At 55.3% G+C, this 24,095-nt stretch overlaps 13 protein-coding genes across 13 annotated transcripts; 4 read left to right on the top strand and 9 right to left on the bottom strand.

Annotated features, from left to right (window-relative positions):
• Positions 1 to 410: 410 nt before the first annotated feature.
• On the bottom strand, positions 411 to 1,062 carry IUM83_00817 (dynactin 6; the record flags this gene model as incomplete). The annotated part of the gene is made up of 2 exons (XM_067924621.1): positions 411 to 950; positions 1,057 to 1,062. 2 exons carry the CDS (start codon positions 1,060 to 1,062, stop codon positions 411 to 413), a joined length of 546 nt encoding a protein of 181 aa, XP_067789134.1.
• Positions 1,063 to 1,090: 28 nt separating this feature from the next.
• IUM83_00816 (bifunctional folD protein) lies at positions 1,091 to 2,144 on the top strand (the record flags this gene model as incomplete). Its single annotated transcript, XM_067924620.1, has 3 exons — positions 1,091 to 1,186; positions 1,252 to 1,383; positions 1,449 to 2,144. The coding sequence occupies 3 exons, from the start codon at positions 1,091 to 1,093 to the stop codon at positions 2,142 to 2,144; spliced, it is 924 nt and encodes a 307-aa protein (XP_067789135.1).
• A 119-nt stretch (positions 2,145 to 2,263) lies between these two features.
• Positions 2,264 to 5,797, bottom strand: IUM83_00815 (uncharacterized protein; the record flags this gene model as incomplete). The annotated part of the gene is made up of 9 exons (XM_067924619.1): positions 2,264 to 3,176; positions 3,243 to 3,851; positions 3,923 to 4,083; positions 4,156 to 4,512; positions 4,578 to 4,738; positions 4,820 to 5,153; positions 5,223 to 5,237; positions 5,331 to 5,426; positions 5,501 to 5,797. The coding sequence occupies 9 exons, from the start codon at positions 5,795 to 5,797 to the stop codon at positions 2,264 to 2,266; spliced, it is 2,943 nt and encodes a 980-aa protein (XP_067789132.1).
• Positions 5,798 to 6,691: 894 nt separating this feature from the next.
• On the bottom strand, positions 6,692 to 7,613 carry IUM83_00814 (uncharacterized protein; the record flags this gene model as incomplete). The annotated part of the gene is made up of 2 exons (XM_067924618.1): positions 6,692 to 7,390; positions 7,464 to 7,613. 2 exons carry the CDS (start codon positions 7,611 to 7,613, stop codon positions 6,692 to 6,694), a joined length of 849 nt encoding a protein of 282 aa, XP_067789133.1.
• An 850-nt stretch (positions 7,614 to 8,463) lies between these two features.
• IUM83_00813 (uncharacterized protein) lies at positions 8,464 to 9,536 on the bottom strand (the record flags this gene model as incomplete). Its single annotated transcript, XM_067924617.1, has 2 exons — positions 8,464 to 9,309; positions 9,384 to 9,536. The coding sequence occupies 2 exons, from the start codon at positions 9,534 to 9,536 to the stop codon at positions 8,464 to 8,466; spliced, it is 999 nt and encodes a 332-aa protein (XP_067789138.1).
• A 471-nt stretch (positions 9,537 to 10,007) lies between these two features.
• Positions 10,008 to 10,910, bottom strand: IUM83_00812 (uncharacterized protein; the record flags this gene model as incomplete). The annotated part of the gene is made up of 1 exon (XM_067924616.1): positions 10,008 to 10,910. The coding sequence occupies one exon, from the start codon at positions 10,908 to 10,910 to the stop codon at positions 10,008 to 10,010; it is 903 nt and encodes a 300-aa protein (XP_067789535.1).
• Positions 10,911 to 11,259: 349 nt separating this feature from the next.
• On the bottom strand, positions 11,260 to 12,507 carry IUM83_00811 (Kynurenine-oxoglutarate transaminase; the record flags this gene model as incomplete). The annotated part of the gene is made up of 1 exon (XM_067924615.1): positions 11,260 to 12,507. The coding sequence occupies one exon, from the start codon at positions 12,505 to 12,507 to the stop codon at positions 11,260 to 11,262; it is 1,248 nt and encodes a 415-aa protein (XP_067789136.1).
• A 448-nt stretch (positions 12,508 to 12,955) lies between these two features.
• On the top strand, positions 12,956 to 14,167 carry IUM83_00810 (Voltage-gated potassium channel beta-2 subunit; the record flags this gene model as incomplete). Its single annotated transcript, XM_067924614.1, has 3 exons — positions 12,956 to 13,537; positions 13,603 to 13,755; positions 13,832 to 14,167. 3 exons carry the CDS (start codon positions 12,956 to 12,958, stop codon positions 14,165 to 14,167), a joined length of 1,071 nt encoding a protein of 356 aa, XP_067789137.1.
• A 182-nt stretch (positions 14,168 to 14,349) lies between these two features.
• On the top strand, positions 14,350 to 16,326 carry IUM83_00809 (putative DEAD/DEAH box RNA helicase; the record flags this gene model as incomplete). Its single annotated transcript, XM_067924613.1, has 1 exon — positions 14,350 to 16,326. One exon carries the CDS (start codon positions 14,350 to 14,352, stop codon positions 16,324 to 16,326), a length of 1,977 nt encoding a protein of 658 aa, XP_067788599.1.
• A 335-nt stretch (positions 16,327 to 16,661) lies between these two features.
• IUM83_00808 (uncharacterized protein) lies at positions 16,662 to 18,685 on the bottom strand (the record flags this gene model as incomplete). The annotated part of the gene is made up of 7 exons (XM_067924612.1): positions 16,662 to 16,694; positions 16,763 to 16,788; positions 16,901 to 17,062; positions 17,131 to 17,298; positions 18,350 to 18,358; positions 18,430 to 18,562; positions 18,623 to 18,685. The coding sequence occupies 7 exons, from the start codon at positions 18,683 to 18,685 to the stop codon at positions 16,662 to 16,664; spliced, it is 594 nt and encodes a 197-aa protein (XP_067788598.1).
• A 1,570-nt stretch (positions 18,686 to 20,255) lies between these two features.
• IUM83_00807 (uncharacterized protein) lies at positions 20,256 to 21,064 on the bottom strand (the record flags this gene model as incomplete). The annotated part of the gene is made up of 3 exons (XM_067924611.1): positions 20,256 to 20,291; positions 20,383 to 20,822; positions 20,899 to 21,064. 3 exons carry the CDS (start codon positions 21,062 to 21,064, stop codon positions 20,256 to 20,258), a joined length of 642 nt encoding a protein of 213 aa, XP_067788608.1.
• A 452-nt stretch (positions 21,065 to 21,516) lies between these two features.
• Positions 21,517 to 22,115, top strand: IUM83_00806 (Ankyrin repeat-containing protein; the record flags this gene model as incomplete). Its single annotated transcript, XM_067924610.1, has 2 exons — positions 21,517 to 21,711; positions 21,795 to 22,115. The coding sequence occupies 2 exons, from the start codon at positions 21,517 to 21,519 to the stop codon at positions 22,113 to 22,115; spliced, it is 516 nt and encodes a 171-aa protein (XP_067788607.1).
• A 198-nt stretch (positions 22,116 to 22,313) lies between these two features.
• On the bottom strand, positions 22,314 to 23,934 carry IUM83_00805 (Atypical/RIO/RIO2 protein kinase; the record flags this gene model as incomplete). The annotated part of the gene is made up of 5 exons (XM_067924609.1): positions 22,314 to 22,679; positions 22,763 to 22,867; positions 22,951 to 23,023; positions 23,085 to 23,365; positions 23,443 to 23,934. The coding sequence occupies 5 exons, from the start codon at positions 23,932 to 23,934 to the stop codon at positions 22,314 to 22,316; spliced, it is 1,317 nt and encodes a 438-aa protein (XP_067788610.1).
• Between the last annotated feature and the right edge of the window lie 161 nt (positions 23,935 to 24,095).

Here is a 24,095-nt window from a genome sequence, read left to right as displayed (position 1 = left end):
TCTTCAATACTGCGCACACGAAGATCATGAGTCTCAGGAAAATGCTCCAACACCACCGAGCGATTCACAATCGCATCAAACTCCACGGGGAATCGCATCTCCCCCACACTGTCATTCCCTTGAGCCGCAGACTCAGGTTGCGGCTCCCCTTCCTCCTCTCCACTACCACCAGCAAGACCCCCACACGCCACCAGAGCAAGAACACCCCAGCACAACCACATCTTCTCGACCCACGCCACCATCCTAAGAAAAAATGCCGATCACCCTGCGTCCGTTCACCGAAACCTCGGATCCAAGTCAACCAACAGTCAGCTCTCAGGCATTTTTCCCTTACCATCGCCGCTCCATCAGCTGCACTGCCCTCTCCTCAGTATATTACTGTTGTATTTGTTCTCTCTCTGTCGTCGCCTCTACTGCCGCAGCTCGTGGTGCTTCTCGAGCGCGTAGGGGCTCTTAGAGCCCCGCGGGAAGATGTCCGCGTACTTCTGGATGAGCGCAGCGTGCGTCTTGACCAGGTAGTCCTTCTGCTGCCGCACCACGCGGCGCGTGTCGCCCTGAGGCGTCTGCACGGCCACGAGGATGGAGTTGTCCGGCACGCGCTCGCCCGCCGCCACCACGACGCCGCTGCCGATGAGGCAGTTGCTGCCGATCACGGAGCCCGCACGAGCCTCCGCCTTGGGCTCGAACCAGTTGCCGTCGCCCACGCACGCGCTGCGCAGCACGCAGCCGCTCTCGAACAGGTTGTCGCGGCCGACGCGCATCTCGTCGGGCGCGTCGTTCACCAGCACGGCGCCGTCCTCCACGAAGCAGCGCTCGCCCAGCACGACGGGGCCGCCCTCCGCACGCACAGACGCGCCCGGGTGCACGGCGCAGCGCTCGCCGACGGTCACGGCGCCCTGCAGCTCCGCCTGCGCGCACACCGCCGCCGTCCGCGCCACCTGCAGCTGCAACTGCTGCGTCATGTCGGGAGATACAAGAATTTGTATATGAAGACGCTTGAGTTGCGCGCAAGTTGCTACAAAAAGAAACGGTACACTGTACCAATTGCATACGTACGAGCAACTGCTGACAGCGAGTGTATCAATCGCTGATGGCGGCGCGGGTCATCGACGGCAAGGCCATCGCCAAGGCGCTGCGCGCGGCGCTCAAGGGCGACGTAGCGGCGCTCACGGCCAAGCACGGGCGAGTGCGTGGCGCGTACTACTGTATCCGCGCACAGCTCTGCTGACTAATTGCGTCTGGTTTCCGCAGGCGCCAGCTCTCGGGCTCATCATGGTGGGCGACCGCAAGGACTCGGCGCTGTACGTGCGCAACAAGCACGCAGCCTGCCGCCGCACGGGCATCCGCTCCGAGAACTTCCTCTTCGACGAGGGCGTCTCCCAGGTTCGGCGCACCATTGGCACAGAAGGAGAGGGACACTTCGGCGCTGACTGCTGCTGTTGACACAGGACACGATCGTGCAGAAGGTGGAGGAGCTGAACGAGGACCCGACCATTGACGGCATTTTGCTGCAGCTGCCTTTGCCCGGGACACAGCTCAACGCGCAGCAGATCATCGACCACATCCACCACGACAAGGATGTGGATGGCTTGCACCCGTTCAACGCGGGTGAGCTGGCCATGCGCGGACGATACCCGTACCTGATCCCGTGCACGGCCAAAGGGATCTTGGCGCTGCTGGACGAACAGCACACGCCGCTGCGTGGGAAGACGGCGGTGATCATCGGACGCAGTAATCTGGTGGGCAACCCCGTGAGTATGCTGCTCCAGAAGCGAGACGCGACGACGATCCTGTGCCATTCCAAGACGGTGGATCTGCCCCGCTACGTGCGTCAAGCTGACGTGGTAGTGGCGGCCTGCGGCCAACCGTACCTTGTGCGAGGAGAATGGCTGAAGCCTGGTGCCACGGTGATTGACGTCGGCATCAACTTTGTGCGTGATGTAAATAACGAGTTCCACGGCGAGGCGAACGCAGACGGCTTCAAGCTAGTTGGTGATGTCAATTTTCTGGAGGCTCGAGAAGTGGCGGGGGCTGTTACGCCCGTCCCGGGAGGTGTGGGGCCCATGACCATCGCCATGCTGCTGCACAACGTCGTCGAGGCATTTAAGCGCCGGATGGACAATAGGAAAAATGGCGTGCTGTGAGCGGCACATGTCAGTCTTGAGACGAGTTACTGGTGTTTGTGTGAGAATACTTCACCACTATTTCGTTACGATATCTCTGTAGGCGAAACCAAGATCGAGTGCCGAGCTGATTAGCTTGATTACTCGCCAGCCTTTTTCTTCTGACGGGCGCGTGGAAGCAGCATTTCCTGAAGGAATTGGTCAACGCGTTTGTGTAATGGGACGTAAGGGTTGCATACCACGTACTCGGTGAGAGCGGCGAGCGCCTCTTGGAAATCGCTGAAATCTGCGCGCAGCATTTCGAGTTCCGCCTCGGTACTAAATGTTCCAGGTGGTGGTGGTGGTGATGAGGAGTTTCCATCGTCACGCTGCAAGTTTACGAGGACCTGCTTGAGCGTGTGTTCTGTCACAAAACTGCCGATGAGCTTGCAGTCACGAGCCATGACAATGAAGGCTGCCAGTGAAAGTGTCGAGTTCTGTTCCCGCAAAGCGTGCATCGATGCATAATAACGAAACACACGCTGTAGTACAGGCTTGTGCCGCTGGAAAACCTCGCGAACCTTTGGTTCTGCCACCTCGGCGCGGAATAACTCGCGTTGAGATCGTAATGCATGTGGAAGAATATCCTGCTCCATGAGAAGGCGAAATCGCTCGTCGAGTGGGAGTGCTGGTGTGGGTGCTGCACTACCATGAGCCCCTCTTCCTGTTGCACGTGGAGCTGGTATGGGAGCATACTTTACAGCAGCCAAGCGAACGATGGCATCTGCAAACTGTCGGCCAGATAACTCGGGTCCTTCGTCGTCCACGGCATCTGCACTAGGGTCATCACAAGCATCCGCTGTTGCCGTCGTTGGCGTTACTGAAGGCGCAACTGGCGCAGAGGGAGTCCCATTGGTGCCGTTGGCAGAAAGAGACTCGAGCTGGAGTGCTGCCCTGTAAACGTTGTCGGACACCTCTTGTGTGATGAGTTTGTCTCCATTGAAACAGTCCTTAATGAACTTGTTGAACTCGGTCAAGCTCATGGCCGCAAGACTACCAGCCCCACCACTCGCACTGTTCAACACGCGTGATTAACTTCAGTGTGGTTATGAAGATAAGCATTGTGTGACTATCATGTACCTGTAGTGTTTGAAAATGTCGTTGAGATCCTTGCTGTAAGCGAGAAGAGCGCGGCGGACAGCAGTAGTTGCAATATCGACGTCTCGTTCAGGGACAACAGGCGCCATCGCGGAGCCTGCAACAAGAACAGGTGCCACACCGGAGCTTTTGCGACGCTGGAGCGAGGCACCAGCCGACATATGAAGCTGGCTAAAGGCGTTTTCACTGTCGTGGACAAGCAGATCGCGAATACAAGATGCATCCACTCGAGAGAACTCACGCACACGCTCGTGAGTCCGTTCATCAACAAGCCCTAGCGGGGCGTGCGGGTGCGTATCCCGAGCGCGGACGCAAGACCAGGTTATCGCTAGTGCCTTGTAAGCAATCTGCGAGAGTGCGCTGGAGGCTTCGTTGGATGTTACGGCGATGTGATCGAGATCGGAATGAAGCTGCTTGAAAAGCATCTCACAAGTCCGCATCTCCTTGAGAAGGTGGGCAACCATACCGGCGTCGTAGTTGTCGTTCATCCGCTTTACTTCGAGAAGTAAGCCACGCACCCGTCTCCAAGTTGTGACGATGTTGAGGAAGTCCCCGCGCTGTTTCTCCATGTTGAGTTTGCGCACGGTACCACTGAATTGAGGGTCAGCAACACCCAGTGTTAGTAGATGTGACATGGAGAAATTCGTTGTGACCAAACGTACACGGCAGTTCCGAAGAGCATCGCGACGAAGGCAATGTTTTCGGTGCCGCTGGCGGCGTGGATACTGTCGCTGGTGACAACTTGCGGTAGCGGTGGTTGCACACGCTCGTGGAAAGTGGCGATATTTTGTAATCTTTGGTCGACATCTAGCTCATGCACCATCTAGCACAGAGAAATAAAATGCGTGAGAATATCCACGCAGCTAGACGACATTAAAACAAGATGAATATCTACCGTGGCGTCGAACCAGGAAGGGAAAAGGCGATGCAGGAGGAACGAAAAGCGACGCCCATCAGCTAGATCTGACGTGAAGTTTTTCACCGTGCGATCACCTGGCTTCTCCGCTGAGGACGATAAGCTCAAGTGCATTCGGAACCAGTACAGCAACAATGTGTCGATCGGCATTTGAGCCAGGTCACGGACAGTCACTGCTCGGGGTCGTGCAGGTCTCGCCGCTGACGCAAGTGACGAGGACGATGTAATTGCAGTCGATGTGCGACCGCCACCAGTTTTGCTGAAGTGCATCGATGTGAGGCTCGTGGAGCCGTCAGCCGCATCTGCCTTGGCTTTGAGTTCATTTTCCGTTTGGATCTGGAGGACGACACAATTCAAGGGTGAGAAACGAATATGAATCCGTGCGTGGCTACAGTCCTTACCATTTCGGCCAGATGCTGCAACACGCTACCATCTAGTTGGTACTCAAGTGAGTCCATCGTGTCTTTCGACATTTGAATAGCACAAGTCTCGACCATGCGTGCCATTCCAAACATGGTCTCCAGCAGCATGCGGTTGGTGCGGTCCATGCGCTCATCGTCGTCTTGTGTTAGCATTGTGTCAATACGCTCGTAGTTAACCTCTCGCCTCCGACTATTACCTTCGGTGCTGTCACGCCGCCTACTGGTATCATTTTGGCTGTGGTTGTCATCAGCTTCACCTCCACCACTAGCAAATGCAGCTGCAGCCGAGAGATTCTCCAACTGATCGACTTGGTACGATAACTGCTTGTTGGACTCGGTTAAGCTGTTGATGATCCTTGCCATGGACGTGACTTTAGCCTCAGCCTCCGCGATTGCGATATCCTTCCTGCTGAGAGATGCAGCCGTGACCGAGAGCATAGCTTGGTAATCTGCGCTCTCACGCTGGTATGCTCGCCTCAACGCTTCGATACGCCAGACACGAAACCACGCAGTAAGATTCATCTTGCGCATCGACTGAAAAGCTTGGATTTTCAGCTGACCGCAAACATACAAAGGTGAGCTGGCCATTCGTAATGATGTCAACTGAGAGCAATAAGCACCTACCGCTCGAATCTGACGCTGAGCAGCCATTGTATTTGCCCACCCACGAAAGGTTAAACCGAGAATTTGTCGATCACGGCGCCAAGCCAGATGTGCCACTAGCTTGCTGACCTTTGTCGGTAGTTGTTGTCGTGTTGTACGCGCATTTTCGCGCTCTCGCACGGTTGCAACAAGGGCTTGTGTTTTGCGGCGCAGTCTCTTGAATTCCTGAGTCCCACAAATACACATACCAATGAGCTGGTGGCACTACTAATGCAAACTTCGCAATTTTTTCTCCGTACCGTAAAGTAGGGTGTGCGGTGTTCGTAGTCGACCCCTCCTCCTGAAGATGCGTGGTCCTGGACTTGGCCCTGGGTGGGGGGTAAGAAGATTGACGTCACCAACTCAGCGTGAATTCTCTGCAAAAATGCAATGCTCTGGCCGACAGTAGCTCCCACTGGGTCTGCATTGTTGTGGAAGGTTTTGTTCATCGCTAACCGCGAGATGTACTTCTCGAGCAGTTGACAGCACACCACGGTGTAAAAACGATTGGGTGCCTCTGCCCATGACGCCATGCGCTTCGCTTCATTGAGCTTCATCTCACAGAAGAGTGAGATAGAAGCAAACTGCTCCTCACCCGAGTGTATTGACCATCGACTCAGCAATAGGCGTGCCAAGTCCTCACCGCGCTCATCTGCCAACTCATCGATAGCCGGATGCAAAACCTGAAATTCAGCTTCACCATCTCGAAGGACCTTGCTTCCGGCTGGATCGGCCTCTGGTGCAAGCCGAGACGACGAACTGCTACTTGGGGTGGTCCCCGTCATTGGCCGGAGCTGCATCGGTGGCAGTATGGGCGATTCGAGGAACTCCATCGATGACGCTGAAATTCGTGTTGGCATCACCTTACCCACCCGCCCGGCTGTGGATGGTTCTTGTTGGCGACGTGCTGGTCGATGCGGAAGACGCTCGCTTATCGAGCCACTACCATATGCAGCATTGTTGGAGTATCGGTTGTCGGCGTCCACGCTGGCATTGAGCAGATGCAGCTTGGGCACAACGCGTCCACCTGTAGCTGATAGGGGCTCCATGAATGTACTTGCTCGCTGGTATCAAGCGTTGGTGCTACCGTTTCGCGCTTTCCGCAGCATACCATTTCGGTCTTTATAAAACGGGTGCGCTGGTCACCATGAAGCCGGCTAGGCTTGAACAGGATTCCCTGCGTACCTCTTCCTGCCCAGTCAAGCAATCCAACCAGAAGACCAGCGGAAAGCTTGCGACAGAAGGTAGACCTTCAACCATCGACTTGTCAATGCAACAATCGCCCATAGACCAAGCAGCGGTCCGACACCTCGATGCGTGTATCTTGCAGGCAGTTGAAGTTATTGGGGGCAACTTCGATCACCCCGATGCTATTCGCGCCTTGTATTCACCCCACTACTGCTGCGTTAACATACATATTCACTATCCTAGCACAAGCACGCACGCTCAACTCATCTAGCCTTATCATGGTTGCTATCGCTCATGGCACTATAGTCATATTCGCCGCCGTGGTGGCTCGCAGTGGGGGAAGGTGCTTGCGGGGACGGCATCGGGGACTCGATGACCTCGCTGAGCGTGGAGCTGGTCTCCATCGATGTGCTCGGCTCCTCTTCGCCGACCGAAATGGCGGCCACCGCTCCGGTCGGGCCGCTGCTACTCTCCTCTTGCTTCATAATATAGCTGCACGCGCCGAGCTTGTGCAATTCCGGTTTGTTCAGGTCGACAGTGTCGCGCCAGCCAACCAAGTTCAGTGCCAGCTGAGGCTGCCGCATGCGCAGCAGCTCGCTCTCGCGTCGACGCTGCGACTCGAACGATCGTAGTCGCAGCAGCTGGAGGTACCGTCTTCTGCACTTGACCGTCAGGAAGACGAAGAACCCGACACAAACCATGCCCACGGCGATCCCGATGTACGCAATGACCGACTCATCGGTGCTGGAGCAGCTGCTCGTATCAACGGGCTGGACGACCGAGCACAGCGACTGGCAGATGCACGAGCCGTCCTCGCCCGTGCAGATAGGGTCGGCCGCAGTGGCGTCGCACGTCGAGCAGACCGTGTCGTTGCTGCTGCAGTACGTCGTCGCCGTGCCGTTCGCAATCGCCTCGGTGCTCTTGGCCTCGCACGACAAGCTCTCGACGTCGAACTCGCACGTCTGGATGGACAGCCACAGTTAGGAGTCAGATCTCCATACCCAACTTGTATTCTCTAAACTAGAAGCAACGCACTCCCGTTGTGATGCACAGCGAGCACATGCTCTGCACCTTGCAGGCTGAGTATTCGGAGTTGATGTGGCTGCACGTGCTCGACTCCGGGATGGTCACGCCCAGCCGCACTGCGAGCGTCTGCGGAAGCAGGGCCGAGAGCGCGAAGAGCATGATGCAGAGCTCTCGTATCCTGTTGGTGGCTGCCATGGCGGCCTGCTACCTTCTCTGCAAATGCCCAACTGTCCGCCGTTGCAGACCTTCCCTCCAAGCATCACCTTGAGACAAAGAGAGGAAGGCGGGCTCGTGTCTCTTGCGTTGAAGGATATCTCCTCGCGCTTCAAGGTTAGTGTATGATCTGTGCATAGTTTTTTTGGGACAGCGCACCGGCTCACGCTGAAACTTCAACCTGGTCAAGGATGTGAACACTGTGTACGCGTTCAACCAGCACACAGTGTAGCTCACTATCTTACTCTACCAGGCAATGCAGCCGACGTACGGTATATAATATATTATCTACCCCGGTCACAAAACTATCCCTAGAGTCGTACCCGTCGCGCTGCGTTCGCCGACCTCATTATGATTCATATCCTCACTGCAGCACCGCAACTTGCGGTGCAGCAAGTAATAAACAAGAGTCGTGTCTGCTACGGTGGAGTCTTCAATGACGACCAGTACATCCACTCTGCCAGTTCACCATCGGCACATGACGAGTAACAAATTGAAGCGGCGACCGACGGCTGGCACGTCAACCGAGTGATGTCTTGATCAGAGATTAATGACGTGGCAACGACATGACGTGTTGCGAGCCCCACACGTGCTGAGCAATAGCTATCAAAACTCACTACATGTACATGTAACTTACATGTTGTAAAACGACAACCATCGACACGCTCAAAATCATAGTGTATACGCGTCCTTACTTTCATATCGAGCTAAGCAAGCGCTGCATACACCTACCGGTACGATCAAAATCTCGCCTCACAGGGAGATACGACACACCAAAACGTTTAAAATAACGGAGCTACCTCCTGCTGGCCGGCCGGTCCACGTCAATAGCCACCTCAGGCTTCTCCTCGTCCTCGTCCGCTATGGACGCAATCTCAGACCCGCTGTCCGATCCGACCGTAGTCGTGTTGCTCGGGTACTCCTCCCTCATGGCAAAATACGGAGCTGTTGCTTGCATGGGGCTGCGGAGCGACGCAACGTCCGACACCCCGCTAGCGATAGGGGAGCTCACAGCACCAACACCGCCTTTCACCCCTCCCTCCGACCCGCTATCCCAGCGATCGCTGCCCTTCTTCCCGTCCTTCTTCTTGTCGTCCTGCATCATGAGGTAGTAGCACGTCTCGAGCTCGACCTTGGACATCTGGGTTTTGTGCAGCTCGAGGTGGTCGCGCCACGTCTCCAAGTTCAGCGCCAGCTCGGGGCGCCTCGCACGGAGCATCTCCCGCTCTCGTCGGCGCTGCTCGCGCCTCGACTCCAGCTCCTGGCGCACGAGGCTAATGTGGTGCTCCATACGCTTTTCAGCGCATCTGCGCTGCATGTAGAGCATGACCATGATGCACACCGCCCCGAGCGCCACGGCCACGTACATCATGCTGAAGCTCTGGCCGCCGCCCTTGGTGGTGGTGGTAGTAGTGGAGCTGCCACTACCGCTGCACGCGCCCGAGGACGGCGACACGATGTCGCAGAGCGAGGGGCAGATGCACGAGCCGTCCTCGCCCGTGCACGTCGGCTTGGAGGCGCTCACGGTGCACGTAGAGCAGACGCTGTCGCTGTCGCTACAGTAGGTCGTCACCGACGACGCATTGGAGGCCGAGGACGAGGCAGACGTGCACGTGGCGTCCATGAGGTTGTACTCGCAGCCCTGTGAGACGGAAAGAGGAGGAGCAAGTCAGAGTCCAGTCCAGCGTATCGTAGCGTGATCAGCGACGAACGTACTGAGGTGGCAACGCAGCGGGAGCACATGGCCGAGAGCTGGCAGGTCGAGTAGGCGTCGTTGATGCGGCTGCACGAGTCGGCGAGCGCCGTCGACGCCGTGAGCAGCAGCAGCAGCACCGCCGCGAGGGGGGTCGTCCTTCGGAAGCGGATCATGAGCAATTACCAAGCTTGGAGAGTACCAAGTGACCGTGACCTTCCCTCCTGCTTTCAAGTTGGAAAATGTCAGTGGATTCCCGCAGTTCAAGCAAGGTGAGCCTGAAGGGATGCTGTACCCATCTCCTCGACTCAGAGCGAATCAGAAGACAGAACGGCGCGGTGACGCGCCGCCCAGCCGCAACGGATTTCGGCGCTCATACATAATGGCGTGTCGACTTGTGCAGTTTTTATCAGTCTTACGACACTTTAGTGGCGTTAAGACAGCTGGACAAACTGCTTGCAGCTGCCTAACTGTCGTGCACGACCGGTGACGCGCCTCCAGACGGACATAAAACGGGTGGATTAATAATCAGAATGCGCATACTTTTAAGTAATCCCACGGTGATTGATTTGACATCAGCTGCAAGTCACTCAAAATGTGCTGAAGCATTTCTGGAGTAGCGGGGCGGGGGTGAATGGCATATTGGTCTACACGAGCTCGGTGGCAGCGGCCCGTTCCTCCTCATCTGCTGCTGTTGCGTCTGCTGCCGCGCGGCGGTGCGCTGCCGGCGAGAGCGGCAGGTCCGTCGCCGCCACGGCCCGCGAGACGTCACCCGCGCCAGCTTCAACGTGCATGCCGCCGGTCTCTGCGCCGTCCTCGCCGTGCGGCTGGCGCCTGACGGAGTTCATGGGTACGAAGCACGAGCGCAGCTCGAGATCGGCGAACTGGTCGTCCACAGGGTCGACGCGCTCGTTCAGGTGGTTCCGCCAGGCGTCGAGCTTGAGCCCGCCGGGCAAGTTGCGGCGGTTCTTGGCTTTTTTGCAGCGACCGAGCCTGCAGCTCAACGCGCAGGGGCTGCCCTTGAAGATCAGGTAGGCGATCAGCGGCAGGATCACGGCCGCCGCAGCGATGAGGCTGGACGAGCTCAGACTCCCCATCCCGCTGGGCAAGCACTTGGTGGCCTGCGTCGAGATCAGCTCGCATTGGGACACGCACACGCAGGCGCTCGAGCCTAAGCACACAGCAGGCGCATTGCGGCGGCGGCACGTGAAACAGGCCGGGTCGGTGGCGCGGCAGTACTCGACCTCGCCGCTGAGGAAGTACGAGGCGCTGGCGGAACTCGTTGATGCAGCGTCCAGGACGGCTAAGCTCGAGCTCGAAACGCAGAGGCCGGTCGACACCTCGACGGCGCAGCCCGTGCGAGCGAGACACCCTGTGCACGACACGGGGTACCAGCAGTCGTTGGAGTACTCGTCCTGACCGCAAATGTCGGTCGTGTTGGCAGTGCCCACCACGGAGACGTCTCCCGCTGCCGCCGACGAAGAGGAAGAGGGACTCGCCTGAGCTTGGACGTCGGAATGCAGCAGCAGCAAGACAGCCGCGAACACCATGAGTGTTGAAGTAGCCAGCCTCGTGCAGAGAGCAAACAGCGACACAGTGAAGCGGGCGTGAACTTCTCGATGAAGCAAATCGACAGTGCATCGGGCATCCACCACAATGGTCTGCGACGCAAATAGCTCATGTGATCTGCTCAACACATCGCGCCTTCGTATGTCGCTTTACCACTGGGCTGCACACAATGAAAATGAAAGGCGAGAGCTTCACTGAAGGCCAAAATAGGGCCTGTTGTCATTGAGGAAGCTGTTCTTACGCGAACATGGTACCAACTAACGCGAGGCTACAGGTAGCATGCCCACCTCCAGCTTGCACAACCTTGTTGAACTGAAAAACACGCGGCCTCTACGGATCGTGGAGCTTGGCAAGGCGCTTGATGGCCTCCTCAATGGCCTCATCGGTCTTGCAATAGGCAAAGCGTGCCCACTGACTGCCCTCGGCCTTGTTTTCGGGACAGAAGAACGCCGTGTTCGGGATGGCTGTCACGCCCTTGATAATAGTGAGCCAACGGCAGAACGCCCAGTCGTACGACATGCCGGGCTCGATAAAGCTCTCCGGGACCTTCACGGCCGAAATGTCCGAGTACAGGAAGATGCCGCCACCAGGTGTGATGGGGATGATGCCAACGTCCACCAACGCACGGCTAAGACGGTCACGCTTCTGTTTGTACTGGTCAGCGACGAAGGCGTAGAAGGTCGGGAATCCCTGGTACGGCTTCTCCGCCAGCTCCAGCATGTTGGCGACTGCCTCCTGGAAGGGCGTGGCCACGCTGAACTGGATCCAGTTGTTGGCGAGGTAGATGCCCTTGATCAGATTGCTCGGTCCAATGGCCCAACCCACCTTCCAACCCGTGACGGAGAACGTCTTTCCGGCGCTGGAGACCGTGAGCGTGCGCTCCCACATGCCGTCGATGTTGGCGACCCGCACGTGCTCGTTGCCATCGAACAAGATGTGCTCGTACACTTCGTCCGAGATGACAATGACGCGCGGGTACTGGCGCACGTACTTGGCAATGAGTTCCAGTTCGTCCTTCGTGAACACCTTACCCGTCGGGTTGTGCGGGTTGTTCAGGAGCACCGCCCGCGTCTTGGACGAGAAGGCGGCGGCCAGCGTCGGCTCGTCGATGTAGAACTCCTTGGTACCCGTCTGCTCGCACTTGCGCACGTGCAGCGGCACGTAGCGGCAGACGCCGCCGGCCATCTGCACCTGGGCTGTGTAGATGTCGAAGGCCGGCTCGAACACGACGACCTCGTCTCCGGGCTGCACGAAGGCGTTGACTGCTGCATAGATGGTCTCGGTGGCGCCCACGCCCACGGCGATCTCGTTGGTCCAGTTGATCTCGCGCTTGAGCTCCTTGGAGTACTTCTTGGCCAGCACCTCCACCAGCTTCTTGTGGCCCTGCGGCCGCGCGTACTGGTTGAAATCGGCGTCCAGCGCGTCCTTGGCCGCCTGCTTGACGAAGTCCTCGCAGCGCCAGTCCGGGAAGCCCTGCCCCAGGTTCACGGCCTTGTGCTCCAGGGCCAGCGGCGTGAACTCGTGCCAGACCGTGGGCTGGTCGAAGCCGTGCAGGCGCGTGGCGAGCTGCTCCGCCATGATGCTCGCAAGATGAAGATTGATGGCCGAACCGGAACGAGAGGCCAATCTTCAGAGTTAAACGAGACGGCCAATCAGAAGTCGCGGCGCGTCCTAGGTAGCAGCTCAAATCAATGAGGTGGATTGGAAGAGTACCAAGAGTACCTTAACCGTTTGCTGGTTCAGGTGGCGGTAGTGAAGGCTTCATCATGAAGCACTCGGTTTTGCAACCCCCGCGACGAGAATCATAACGGGAGCTCAAAGTATTTTCATGTGGCGAGTGCAGTGGCCTCAGTCCACCATGTTTTGCCAATTCCAGACGAAAGCACATCGCAATCATTTGATCGTCATCATCATCGTCTTGAAGACCTCGGGCTCATGTCTTCGTGCGCACTTCGCTGACGCACAATTCAATCCGCCACGTCCAAGACAAGCGCCGACTATTTCTACGTAGTATTACTTCGCCGCGATGAGTGCCGAATCCAAGCCCACGAACAACATGAAGTATCGCTTCCTGGGCAACTCCGGGCTGCTGGTGTCCAAGTTCGGCTTCGGCAGCTTCGTGACTTTCGACATGCAGATGGACTTCGAAAAGTCCTACGCTGTCTTCGAGCGTGCCTTCAAGAGCGGAGTTAACTTCTTCGACTCCGCTGAGACGTACGCGGACGGCGAGGCCGAAAAGTTCATCGGCAAGATCGTCAAGACGGGCATCGAGCGCGGCGTTTGGAGCCGCGAGGACCTGGTGCTCACCACCAAACTCTTCTTCGGCACCAAGCTGGCGCACGGCGGAGGCGGCCCGAACGACACAGGACTCAGCCGTAAGCACATCATTGAAGGCATGAAGGGATCGCTCAAGCGATTCGACCTCGACTACGTAGACGTCGTGTTTTGCCACCGCCAGGACCCGTACACGCCGATGGAGGAGATTGTGCGCGGCATGAACTACGTGATCGAGCAAGGATGGGCGTTCTACTGGGGCACCAGTGAGTGGACGGGGGCTGAGATCATTGAGGCCTGTGAGGTGGCTGATCGCCTGGGACTCATTCGGCCGGTGAGTTCGACTTCTTGCTTCCCACGCGTGTGGTTTGAGTGTTCTGACGTTTCCTTCACCTGCAGATTTGCGACCAAACTCGTTACAACATCCTCGATCGCTCTCGCGTGGACTATGACTTCGTGAATCTGTACAAGAAGTACAAGTACGGTGTGACGGCGTTTTCGGCGCTTTCCGCTGGAGTGCTTACTGGCAAGTACAAGAACGGAATCCCGAAGGTACTCTTTGCGCCTTTCAATGCGCCGTTGTTCAGCTATACTAAACTGCGTATGATCCCATTCATTCGGTTTGTAGGGCTCCCGCATGTCGGTCCCGGGTTTTCAAAAGGTGCTCTCGAACGGCCTTGAGGAGAAAACTGCCAAGGCTCTTCAGCTCGAGGAGGTCGCCAAGGAGGTTGGCTGCACACTGCCTCAGCTGGCCATTGCTTGGTGCGTCGCCAACACGAACGTGTCCACGGTGCTGCTCGGTGCGTCGAGGATCGAGCAACTCGAGGAGAATCTGAAGGCGCTCGAGTTCGAGGCCAAGATCACGCCCGAAATCCGCGCCAAGATCGACGCGATCGCCAACTTCAAGCCCGAGCTGACCAAGGTCCAGGACAACGTGCACCAAATACGTGGCAAGTGGCAGTAAAGTAGGTCGATGCTGCCTTGAGCTAACGTAGACAGAGTTCTAGCATAACCAATCGAAGACATGTTGAAGTTGAAGCCATTTCTAACCATCCGTCGACTTCGTTTCTATTTCTATCATCGCGTTTCTAATTCTAAAAGCGCTGGTCTCCATTAGCCAGTCAACCACTTCTCGCCTTGGCCGTCATGCGGTTCCACGACTTCCAGCCGGCGCTGTGCCCCGAGATCCTGGCGGAGACCGATGCGCTGGGCTTCGAGCACATGACGCCCGTGCAGGCGGCCACGCTGCCGCTGTTCCTGTCCAACAAGGACGTGTGCGTGGACGCGTGCACCGGCAGCGGCAAGACGCTGGCCTTCGTGCTGCCCATTGTGCAGCTGCTCAAGAGCAAGCTGGCGGACGGCAGCATCACGGCGCCGCGCCACGCCGACGTCACCAAGCTCGTGGCCATGGTCATCTCGCCCACGCGAGAGCTGGCGCGCCAGATCTTCGAGTGCGCCGAGAAGTTCGTGGCGCGCGCGCTGCCCAGCGTGCAGCTGCTGCTGTTCGTGGGCGGCACCAGCGTGGACGAGGACCTGTCGCTCATCCGAGGGGCCGTGGGCAAGTGCTCGGTTGTCATCGGCACACCCGGCAGAACCGAGGACCTGCTGAACCGCTGCGTCGGCTCCAGCGTCGAGACGCGCGAGTTCGAGATGCTCATCCTGGACGAGGCCGACACGCTGCTGGACATGGGCTTCGAGGTGAGTCTCAACAAGATCCTGGAGCACTTGCCCAAGCAGAGGCGCACGGGGCTGTTCTCGGCCACGCAGACACAGGAGGTGAAGGCGCTGGCGCGAGCTGGTCTGCGCAACCCGGCGACCATCTCGGTGCAGGTGGCCAACAACACGCAGGTGACGCCGTCCACGCTGCAGAACTACTACTGCTTGGTGGGCCACGACCAGCGACTGTCGGCGCTGCACCACTTCGTGCACTCCAAGAAGGGCGAGAAGCTCATTGTGTTCTTCTCGACGTGCGGATCCGTCGACTTCTTCGCGCGTGTGCTGGAAGAGTTGTTCAAGGGGACGAAGGACATGCCCGTCGTGGCACTTCATGGCAAGATGCCGCAGAAGAAGCGGACGACGAACTATGACCTCTTCTCGTCGCTCAAGTCGGGACTGCTGGTTTGCACGGATGTCGTCGCACGTGGCATCGATCTGCCGGACGTGGACTGGATCGTGCAGTATGATCCTCCGCAGGACCCGAACTTTTTCGTGCATCGCGTGGGCCGTACGGCACGTGCAGGCCGCTCGGGGTGTGCGTTGTCTTTCCTGTCTTCAAACGAGGACGCGTATGTGAACTTCCTGAAAATCCGAAAGGTGCCATGCGAGGAAATGACAGTCCCACTCGACACGATGGAAGATGTGCTGCCCAAGGTGAAGTCACTGGTGTTGGAAGACCGTGACTTGCTTGAGAAGGGCACTAAGGCCTTCATGGCGTTCGTGCGGTCTTACAAAGAGCATCAGTGCCAGTTCATTTTCCGTTTTAAGGAGCTTGATCTGGGTGCCGTGGCACGCGGCTTCTGTCTTCTTCAGCTGCCAAAGATTAACGAGCTGCGTAACGTGCGCATTAACTTCGAGAAGACTGGCATCAAGACAACTGACATTAAGTACAAGGACAAGGCTCGTGAAAAGGAGCGCCAGAAGAAACTGGTAGCCATTGCGAAAGAGAACGAAGAACGCGACAAGAAGAATGCCGAGATGCGTGAGAAGAAGCGCAAACGTCCGCTGGAGGAAGAGAACCAAAAGCACCCGCGTCGTCGTGAGAAGAAGAAGGGTCTGCACCAGCAGATTGTTGAGGAATGGGACGAGCTGGCTGAGGAAGAGCAGCTATACAAAAAGTTGAAAAAGGGCAAGATCACGGAGGAAGAGTACGAGAAGGCGCTGCTGGGTAAGGCGGACGATTCCGACGATGATGACGATTCTGGCAACGAGGATAAGAAGAAACCTAAGTGGCAGCGTGCAGAAGAAAAACTTAAGGAACGGTTCAAGAAGAAGGAGCAGGTTGTGAAAAAGACGGCGGAGCAGAAACGCGAGGCCGCCAAACGCGAGGAGCGTATCCGCAAGCGTAAGAAAGCACAACACGTCCAACGCGCACAGCAAAGAGCGCAACGTCGTGCCCGGCGCTAGATTTCCTGTCCGTAGGCTTTGTATGATGAGCAGGCTGGCACTGATTTCGAGATAGAGAATAATACTATTCATTCGTTTGCACTTCAGTTTTGTTGCAGCATTACAAGGCAAATTGTGGCAGTTCCCAGAATGTTGCCCCTGTGCGTGTGTTGAAGATGTACGTCATGCCGCTTGTTGGATCAATCGCTTGGGCATATATGGAGCGTGCGAGCTCTCGCACTCCTTCTCGTGCCTTTCGGCAGCGATACATACTTTGCAGTCGTGTAGCAGCCGCGTGTTCACTCAGTACATGTCGTGGTTTTTGGCGCAATCCTATCGCACCAACTCGAAGTTGCTCAAGCGCCCAAGTAGCACAACGAGTGAGGTCGCTGTTGAAGTCACGGTCACTTCGATTAACAATGGCTTGAACGATGCTCGTGATAGACGGCTGATCCACCGACAAAAGTGCTGCTCTCCATGTTGCTGAGAATGGTAGTAAAACCCATGGCACAACGAGTTCGTATGTGAGTGTTTTCATCACAAAGCCAAAGCCATACAAAGCTACAAGGGATAACCCTTTTGACCGTTTGCATACCACTAACTCCAGCAAGCCGTCCAAACAAAATGCAGCCTTGCTGCTGGAGGTGCATGTCCTTCTTAAATTTTAGCATCGCGTTTCGAACGGCAATTACAACTGGTAAGTCGGAGGGTTCGAGCGGCTGTACACCCGGATGTCGTCCTCGAACTGTCAACGTTCCTAACAATCGAAGTGAACATCACAAAGTAGACAGGGTACACTAGCAACAAGGCAAAGCTGCAACGTACCCTTCATCGCCATGGTTGCCAGGATTTCCGCAGCGTATCGGTGGATAGCACCGGCGTTCTTATGTTTTTCCATGATTTTTGCAATGCCCTTCGCTCCCTCCCGTAGTGCAGCAAGCCGAATTGTTTCATGCTGATCCAAGGTAGAAGTAGCGGAATGAGTGCGATAACCTGACGTAGAGGCGGAAAATGGTCCCCAGCCACCGGCAGTGCGTGCTCGAGCTCTGAAACAGTAGGCAGTGTCGCTTGATAATCCATACACTGTGACTGTGGCGGGAGGAACAACCCCGTCTCTCACTACTTCTTCGTAACTCAATACTTGGAATGCCGCAGCTCTCTTCCATGCGCTTGCTTCGCTTGCCTCATCCGAACACGCTCGGCCATGACCGCGGCGCTGAATGTGATATCCGAGCACAGTCGGTAGCTCTGAAGTGGAGCTTGGTATGGTGTAGTTCCATCTTAATGTGATGCTGTTGAGACTAGAAGAGACAAAAGCAGGTGGAGTCGGTGACATCGTTGGCGGCTCTATACAATACAACATAAACATCGACAGCAGTGATGAGTATTAACTTCCACTCCGGCGCATTAGAGAAGTTAGCATATCAACAGGCTATCTTGTGCGTACCCGGTATTTCACCTAGTCCGAAGTCAATCGCACACTCAGCACCCAAAACACCTGGTGTGTGGGTGATATCTTGAAATTCAGCGGCATGCTCATACCTTGTTCGAACTTGACTCTTATACTCGGTACGAACTAGAGCATTGTGCGCCGTGGCATCATCGCGTATTGATCTACAAACATATTCGAGGACTTCTTTCGCAAAAAGCGAGTTCCGAGGACCTTGGTCAAAATCATTTTCTTTATCCAGATTTGGTGTTATTGCTGCACCTCGAAACGCGTCACGAAATCGAAGCAAGAAGTTACTGACACGCTCATCGTTGGCTCGAACGGGCACTTCACTCTTTACGTCACAAGACTCCATCAAAATGAGATTGAGTAACTTCGGATTCGATCGTATCGCTTCCTCAGTAAGTTCCTCGTTTGAAGGCATCCGAACGCCACGATCCAGTAACATCTGAAGACGAAGTTGTACAATTTGCTTGTGCAATTTGGGGAAAAATTGCTCATGTATGCGGTGGCGAATAGTATCAGCTTCATCCACAATTTTGTCTTTTGGTTCTTGGGTTTGACAGAGTTCTAGTGCAACAAATTTGTTCTTACATGGAATATCTGCACGGATCGCGAAACTTCATCGTTAACAAGGCAATGCACTATCAACTAGGTAATATGGTAGCGCTTACCATGAATCATTTGAGCAAGATCGCGTTCATGAATGGCTGTAAGCACAAGTTCTTCCTCGGACGAAAGTCTCGTCTCACTGAAGAGTACGTAGGACCCCTCGTTGGTACCGCGGGTAACTCGAGCACCATGGGTCTGTAGGCATGATCAACGTGAGCTGAATAAAAAAAACGAAGGGTATGTTGGTCTACTTACCGACAAACACATGAAAAACGACGAGTTTGGTTCCTCGGAGCATATTTTTTTCAGTTCTTTCATGGTATCCTGGAATTCAATTACTGAGGGATTCAACAGAAGTCGTGATCCCCTGCGTGAGAACCGATTGAAGTGCTGATCAACTAGACTGTCGAAAAGTGACATCGCCACATCCTTGGTTCTCTCTGACAGCATCGGAAGGTTTTTAAAGTTGTAAGATACCGCCACCAATCCGAAGGATTGCTTAGGCAATCGTGCATTTCGCTGGTCATCCACATGCTTCAACCCGTTTGATGGTAAAATTGGAGGCTGGTGCGGCTCTGATGTCAATAGTGGAGCACCTACTCCAGTGTTGTCAGAGAAGGTCTAAAGATCCTGATTATTATTAAACTTCTTTACCTTTAGTCTCAGGAGAAGCTTGTCGAAGCAGCTGCCGCCTTTGGAGCAACAGCGCTAGTTGCTTTTTATGTTCTTCGCTTTCCTGCTTGGCTTTATCTTCAAGCACTCCTCGAACATTCTCATCACTTTGCATTCTCGACGGGCTTTAGATCGATCAGTCGCCAGTATCAAGATCGAACAGGCGACCTCGAATTTGGGCGCTTGTTGCAACGGGCACGCCCTACTTTTATCAGTTCACTGACAAGTGCTGAATGTGCATCAAAAGACTTGACCACCACTACTCCCTCGCCTACTGCCCCTGGATAACGGAGCAATGTTTCAACCACTTTCCCGCATAGTGCGTACTTCGTCGCCACAGCTTTGATGTAAGTTCTCGCACGGTTCGGGTGCTCCCCCCGGAGTGTTTGAACCAACTGAGGGAAGAAATCGTCTTCTTGATTTCGAAATTTCTGTGTATACTCCTTTTCAGCTTTTTGCAGGAACTCGATAATTACTTCGGTTCTAACTGACTCCGGAACAAACCTCATCCATATCTCGCGCTTTTTTCGACTCTTTGGGTTAGACCCAGTTTTTGGCCACTTTTTTGGAGCTCCATGCTGCTCTTCCTAACAAAACAAGAATAAGATTTCCATACACCAATCATAGCAGGCAGTGGACATACCTCCAAGCGCTTGTTTTCGTATTCTTCAATAGCGGTATCCACATACACCGTCTCTAGGTCATTCCATGCCTTCTCCACAATCAGAAACTTGAGCTTTCGGATGGCTTGCCTTTTTTTCCAAAGACCTTGCACACATTTCACTCGACGTACAAAGATCCGCAGTCCTCTAAATACGCGGAAGCTCATACTTTTCACAGCGGCACTTTTCTGGAGCCACTCTATCAGCAGATGCGCCGCGCGCGAGTTTGTGCGTTTGATTGAGCGATGCTGCCTCCAGATTCGAACGGTGCGTGCAAGATGAATTTCTAGACGGCATCGACTCCAGTGAAGCATCAGGAAGCGCAACATTTTCTGAGTAAATGCACCCAGCATTACGATCGGCTGCATATTTTGCGCCTCGCACATTAGTTGGTCGCGAATACGCTTCTGCAGACGTTGCTGGGCACGAAATTCGGAAGTCGCCTCTAGCACTCTGCGTTCGTAGTTTTCATCCTCCTGTACCTTTCTGCTTTTGTTTTCTTCGAGACGGCTTTCGTGGGCGTTGACCCACCGTTGATGTCTCTCTTCTAGTAACTACAGCACGGGGCAGTTGTTAGCCCACAATGGATGCTACATAGCCACAAAACAAACAATCAACGCGCACCATTTTCTTAAAAGCTGCTTCCATGTTGAAACCCATCGGAGTTGATGCCCCACCTACCAGTACTGTCTGGTGGTAGTACGCTCGCATTCGTTCGTAGCCCTTGATCGTCTCCCAGAAGATAGTACGGTCATCATCCGTAATGGGCAGCAACCGCACTCGTTGTTTCATTTTCTTCAACTGTCCATCAGCTGACGCAGCCGTAGAACTAGTTTCAGCGGTGCTTGAAGCAGCTGGTGCACTAGTACGAGTCTGACCGTCCGAGGATGGGACATCAAAGACGCTCGAGAACTGTTGGTTCGAAGATACTACCGACAGTTGCTCCAATTTACGAATGCGAGCCAAGTGCCTATCTAACGACACGAGCATTTGCTTTTTCGACCTCTCTTCTCCCTCTTGCTCTTCAGTATTGGCCAAAACAGCTTTACTCACCTCCAACAAGTCCTTGTGCTTGGCGAAGTATATCTCCTTCGACGTCGTCATGAGTGGCGCAAGGTACACTGTGCACAACATCACATTGTTACTAAAGACGCTGCAAATGCAACAAACGCGGAGATCGCTGCTCGTTGTGCGCACCTACGCGAGTCTCCTCCCTGTCGACGACCAGCGCCCCCGCCGGTGGCGGATACTGGGGCAAGATCGGCAGCAGCGGGCGTCGCGTCGACGGCGACTGCGTCAGCGACACTCGCTCGGCATTATCCTCCGCCCTCGCCTCCACGTCCACCGTCGCCATCGCGTCCATTTCGCAGGTTAAAGGTGCTGGCGACAATCACTCCGCATCTATAAGTTGAAGTTTTTTTTGGCGAATCAGACTGAAAGGTCGCGTCGGTCAAGAAGCTATAGATAGCGCTTGAAACCCAGAACCAAAGATAGCTGCAGTAGAGCTTGAACTCTGCCTCGTCGTCCCCGCCCCCGCGTCCTCTGACAAGACGGAGAGGCAAGCGCGCCCCTAACTGCTACTTGCGACGCGCTGCCCAGCTAAGCTCCGCTAAGGTGCTGCGGCCACCTGACCCCGCCCAGTCCCCAGCCAGCAGTAGGGAGCTACACCGCCCGCCCGCCAGTCTGCCAGCGCCAGTGCCGACGACCGCGCGCTTTATTTTCTAGACGCCTAGACGGCTGCTGCACCTGCAACTGCATCGGCTGCTGTTAATCGAGTGAGCCGCCTCCACACACACAGACAATACCCATAGAGCGATGCCGTCGGACACGCCGCTTCACAAGGCAGCGCATAATGGCGACAAGGGCGCGTGTCTGCAGATTCTGGAGGAGAAATCCGTTGATGTCAACGCACCCGGAGCAGGAGACCGACGGGCGCTCCACCGCGCGGCAGGAGGCAATCACGCAGAGTTGTGTACATTGCTTTTGGACAGAGGCGCAGAAATCGACGGGGTATGTGTTGTTGGTGAGGCTTCCGTAGCACGGTGTTGGTGCTAATGTGTGTTCCTCTTCGTGTTGTGACTGCGACTTGGTAGGCGGATAAAAGCGGTCGAACGGCATTGCATTGGGCGTCTATCAGCGGCCACAAAGAGGCCACGTTGGTGTTGCTGCAAAAGGGTGCAAACATTAATGCAGAGACGACAACGGGGATGACGGCACTCCACGGCGCAGCCGAAGGTGGCAAAGTGGAAATAGTTAGACTGCTGATGGAAAACAAGGCGGATTCCTCCAAGAAAGACGCGAACGGGAAGTTGCCCTTTGACTACGCCATGGACGGCAAGCATAAGGCTGTAGTAAAAGTGCTCAAGGATATGGGAGACGCGGCCGCGCAGAGTGCATCCTGTGTTATTCAATAGCCGTTCGACCGCCATAACAACACAGCGAGAAATCTCGTCGCCAACGAATTCTTATTTGACCCCAAAATACAAATATGAAGAGTTTCATACAAGAAATGTATTGTATGAATAACGCTGGCGAAATGATATTCTACCAAAGATTCTACCAGCATTCTACAATCGGCGGCGAGCAACGGCTTCGCACCATGATTCTTCGGCTTACCAGTCGTTTTTGTGGTAAAGCTTGCCCTTAATGCTCAACTTGGCTGAGTTGCGCGACCGCCGCTTACCGCCCGCCTTTTGACGTGCTTGCCGGTCACGCTGCACTCGCTGTTTGATGATCTCGTTCTCCACGGCAAACGCATCCTGCTCTTCTTCACCATCCTCATCGTCGTCGTTATCGGACTGGCCCCCCTCGCTACCCAGAGTCGTGGCTTCAACTCCCTGGACAAGGTCAGGAACCTCCTCCTTGTCGCCATTTTCCTCCTCACCCTCACCTTCCTCTTCGCTGCCATCGTCATCCTCACTGTCATCATCGTCACTGTCGCTTACTTCACCAATCTGGTGAGCCGAGAAGATCGAGAGCTGCAAATGAGAAAACAACCGGAACCACATCCGTCAGCTACTCGTTGCATTCCACAGTGGCATTTTTAGCCGCAGCTCCTTACGTCGTGCACTTTCTCGCCGAACTCCTTGCCATAGCCACTGGCCTCCACATCTTCGTCCAGGCGCACGTTCTCATCCGCCACGATGTCCTTCAGCTTCGGGACACGCTGCAAACGTCAAACAAAAACGTAGTTAGCATATCTGATCATTGTCACTGGAAAATGCTCAGACTACTTCGATTGCAATTTACGTCAGGAGTGTAGGCACCGGCTTGCAGACGCGAGAAAAACTTCACCAGTCCGTGCACATCGCGGTCAAACAGCCTACAAAATGGATAAGCGTTAGCACGATAAGATATACAACCAAAACTCTACATGCACGTACTCGGACGCATTCGGGTGCGACGTCGAGATCATCTGCGGAAAATCGATCATGGTGATCTTGCCATCGTCTCCAATCATGATGTTGAACTCGTTGAAGTCACAGTGCACCAGTCCATACTCTGCCAGTCGTACAACAATGGACATTGCCGTGTCGTACGCGTCCTTGGAGTTGGCCAGACGACGCACTTGGTTCAGCGGGTAGCCATCCACGAGGCTCATGCAGATCGCGTGGCGGTTGCAATCAATGGGCGTCGGTGTCGGGAAGTCACGGTCGTACAGTGCCTGCATCACGAAACAACAATACCATTGAGCTGCAGCGACCTCACACGTGATCATTCCTACATCCTCCACTGATTCACCTTCAAGAAGGCGTACTCCTTCATGGCCGAGAGGCGCGACATGTAGAACCAACTGGCCGACTTGCGGTTCTTAAGGTAGTCGCGCTTGGACTTGACGGCGCGGAACGACGTGCGGCCAAGGCGGTGGAACTTGATGGCGACCTCCGTGCCGTCCTCCTGCGTGGCCAGGTAGATGTCCGACTCCTTGCCGACGCCGATCTGGCGGCCCAGTCCAACGATGTGGCCGCGTTGCAGGAACACACGCAGCGCCAGGTAGTCGTAGCCGTTGTACGTGAGGCGGAAGCCGTCGTACGCGTTGCCGTCGTGGGCAATGAGCTTGTTGCGCAGCAAGTGCGACAGGATTTTCTGCACGCCGCCGTGGCGCAGCTTGGCGATGCTGGCGATGAGCTCCACGGGCACCACCTCGTGGTTCTTCATACCCATCTCGATGGCTGTCAGCACGCGGAAGTGCTCCTTGGTCAGGTAGCGCATGGCGGTCACGTCGAGCTTCATGGTGGTCGGCTAGGTCTGCTGCACTCGCTGTCGCTTGGTGATATTGCCGACGCCAGTCAAAACAAAAAAAGTTAAGAACATGTGCTATAGCAGATTACGCGATCAAATAACTGGTACGGGTAGAAAATGAAACCTGGCTTTTGTATGGGCAGTGCTGGATA

The sequence above is a fragment of the Phytophthora cinnamomi genome, assembly GCF_018691715.1.
Source record: "Phytophthora cinnamomi strain GKB4 chromosome Unknown Contig53, whole genome shotgun sequence".
NCBI lineage: Eukaryota > Oomycota > Peronosporomycetes > Peronosporales > Peronosporaceae > Phytophthora > Phytophthora cinnamomi.
The sequence above is the reverse complement of the archived record's forward strand: the minus strand, read 5'-3'. Positions and strand labels throughout refer to the sequence as shown.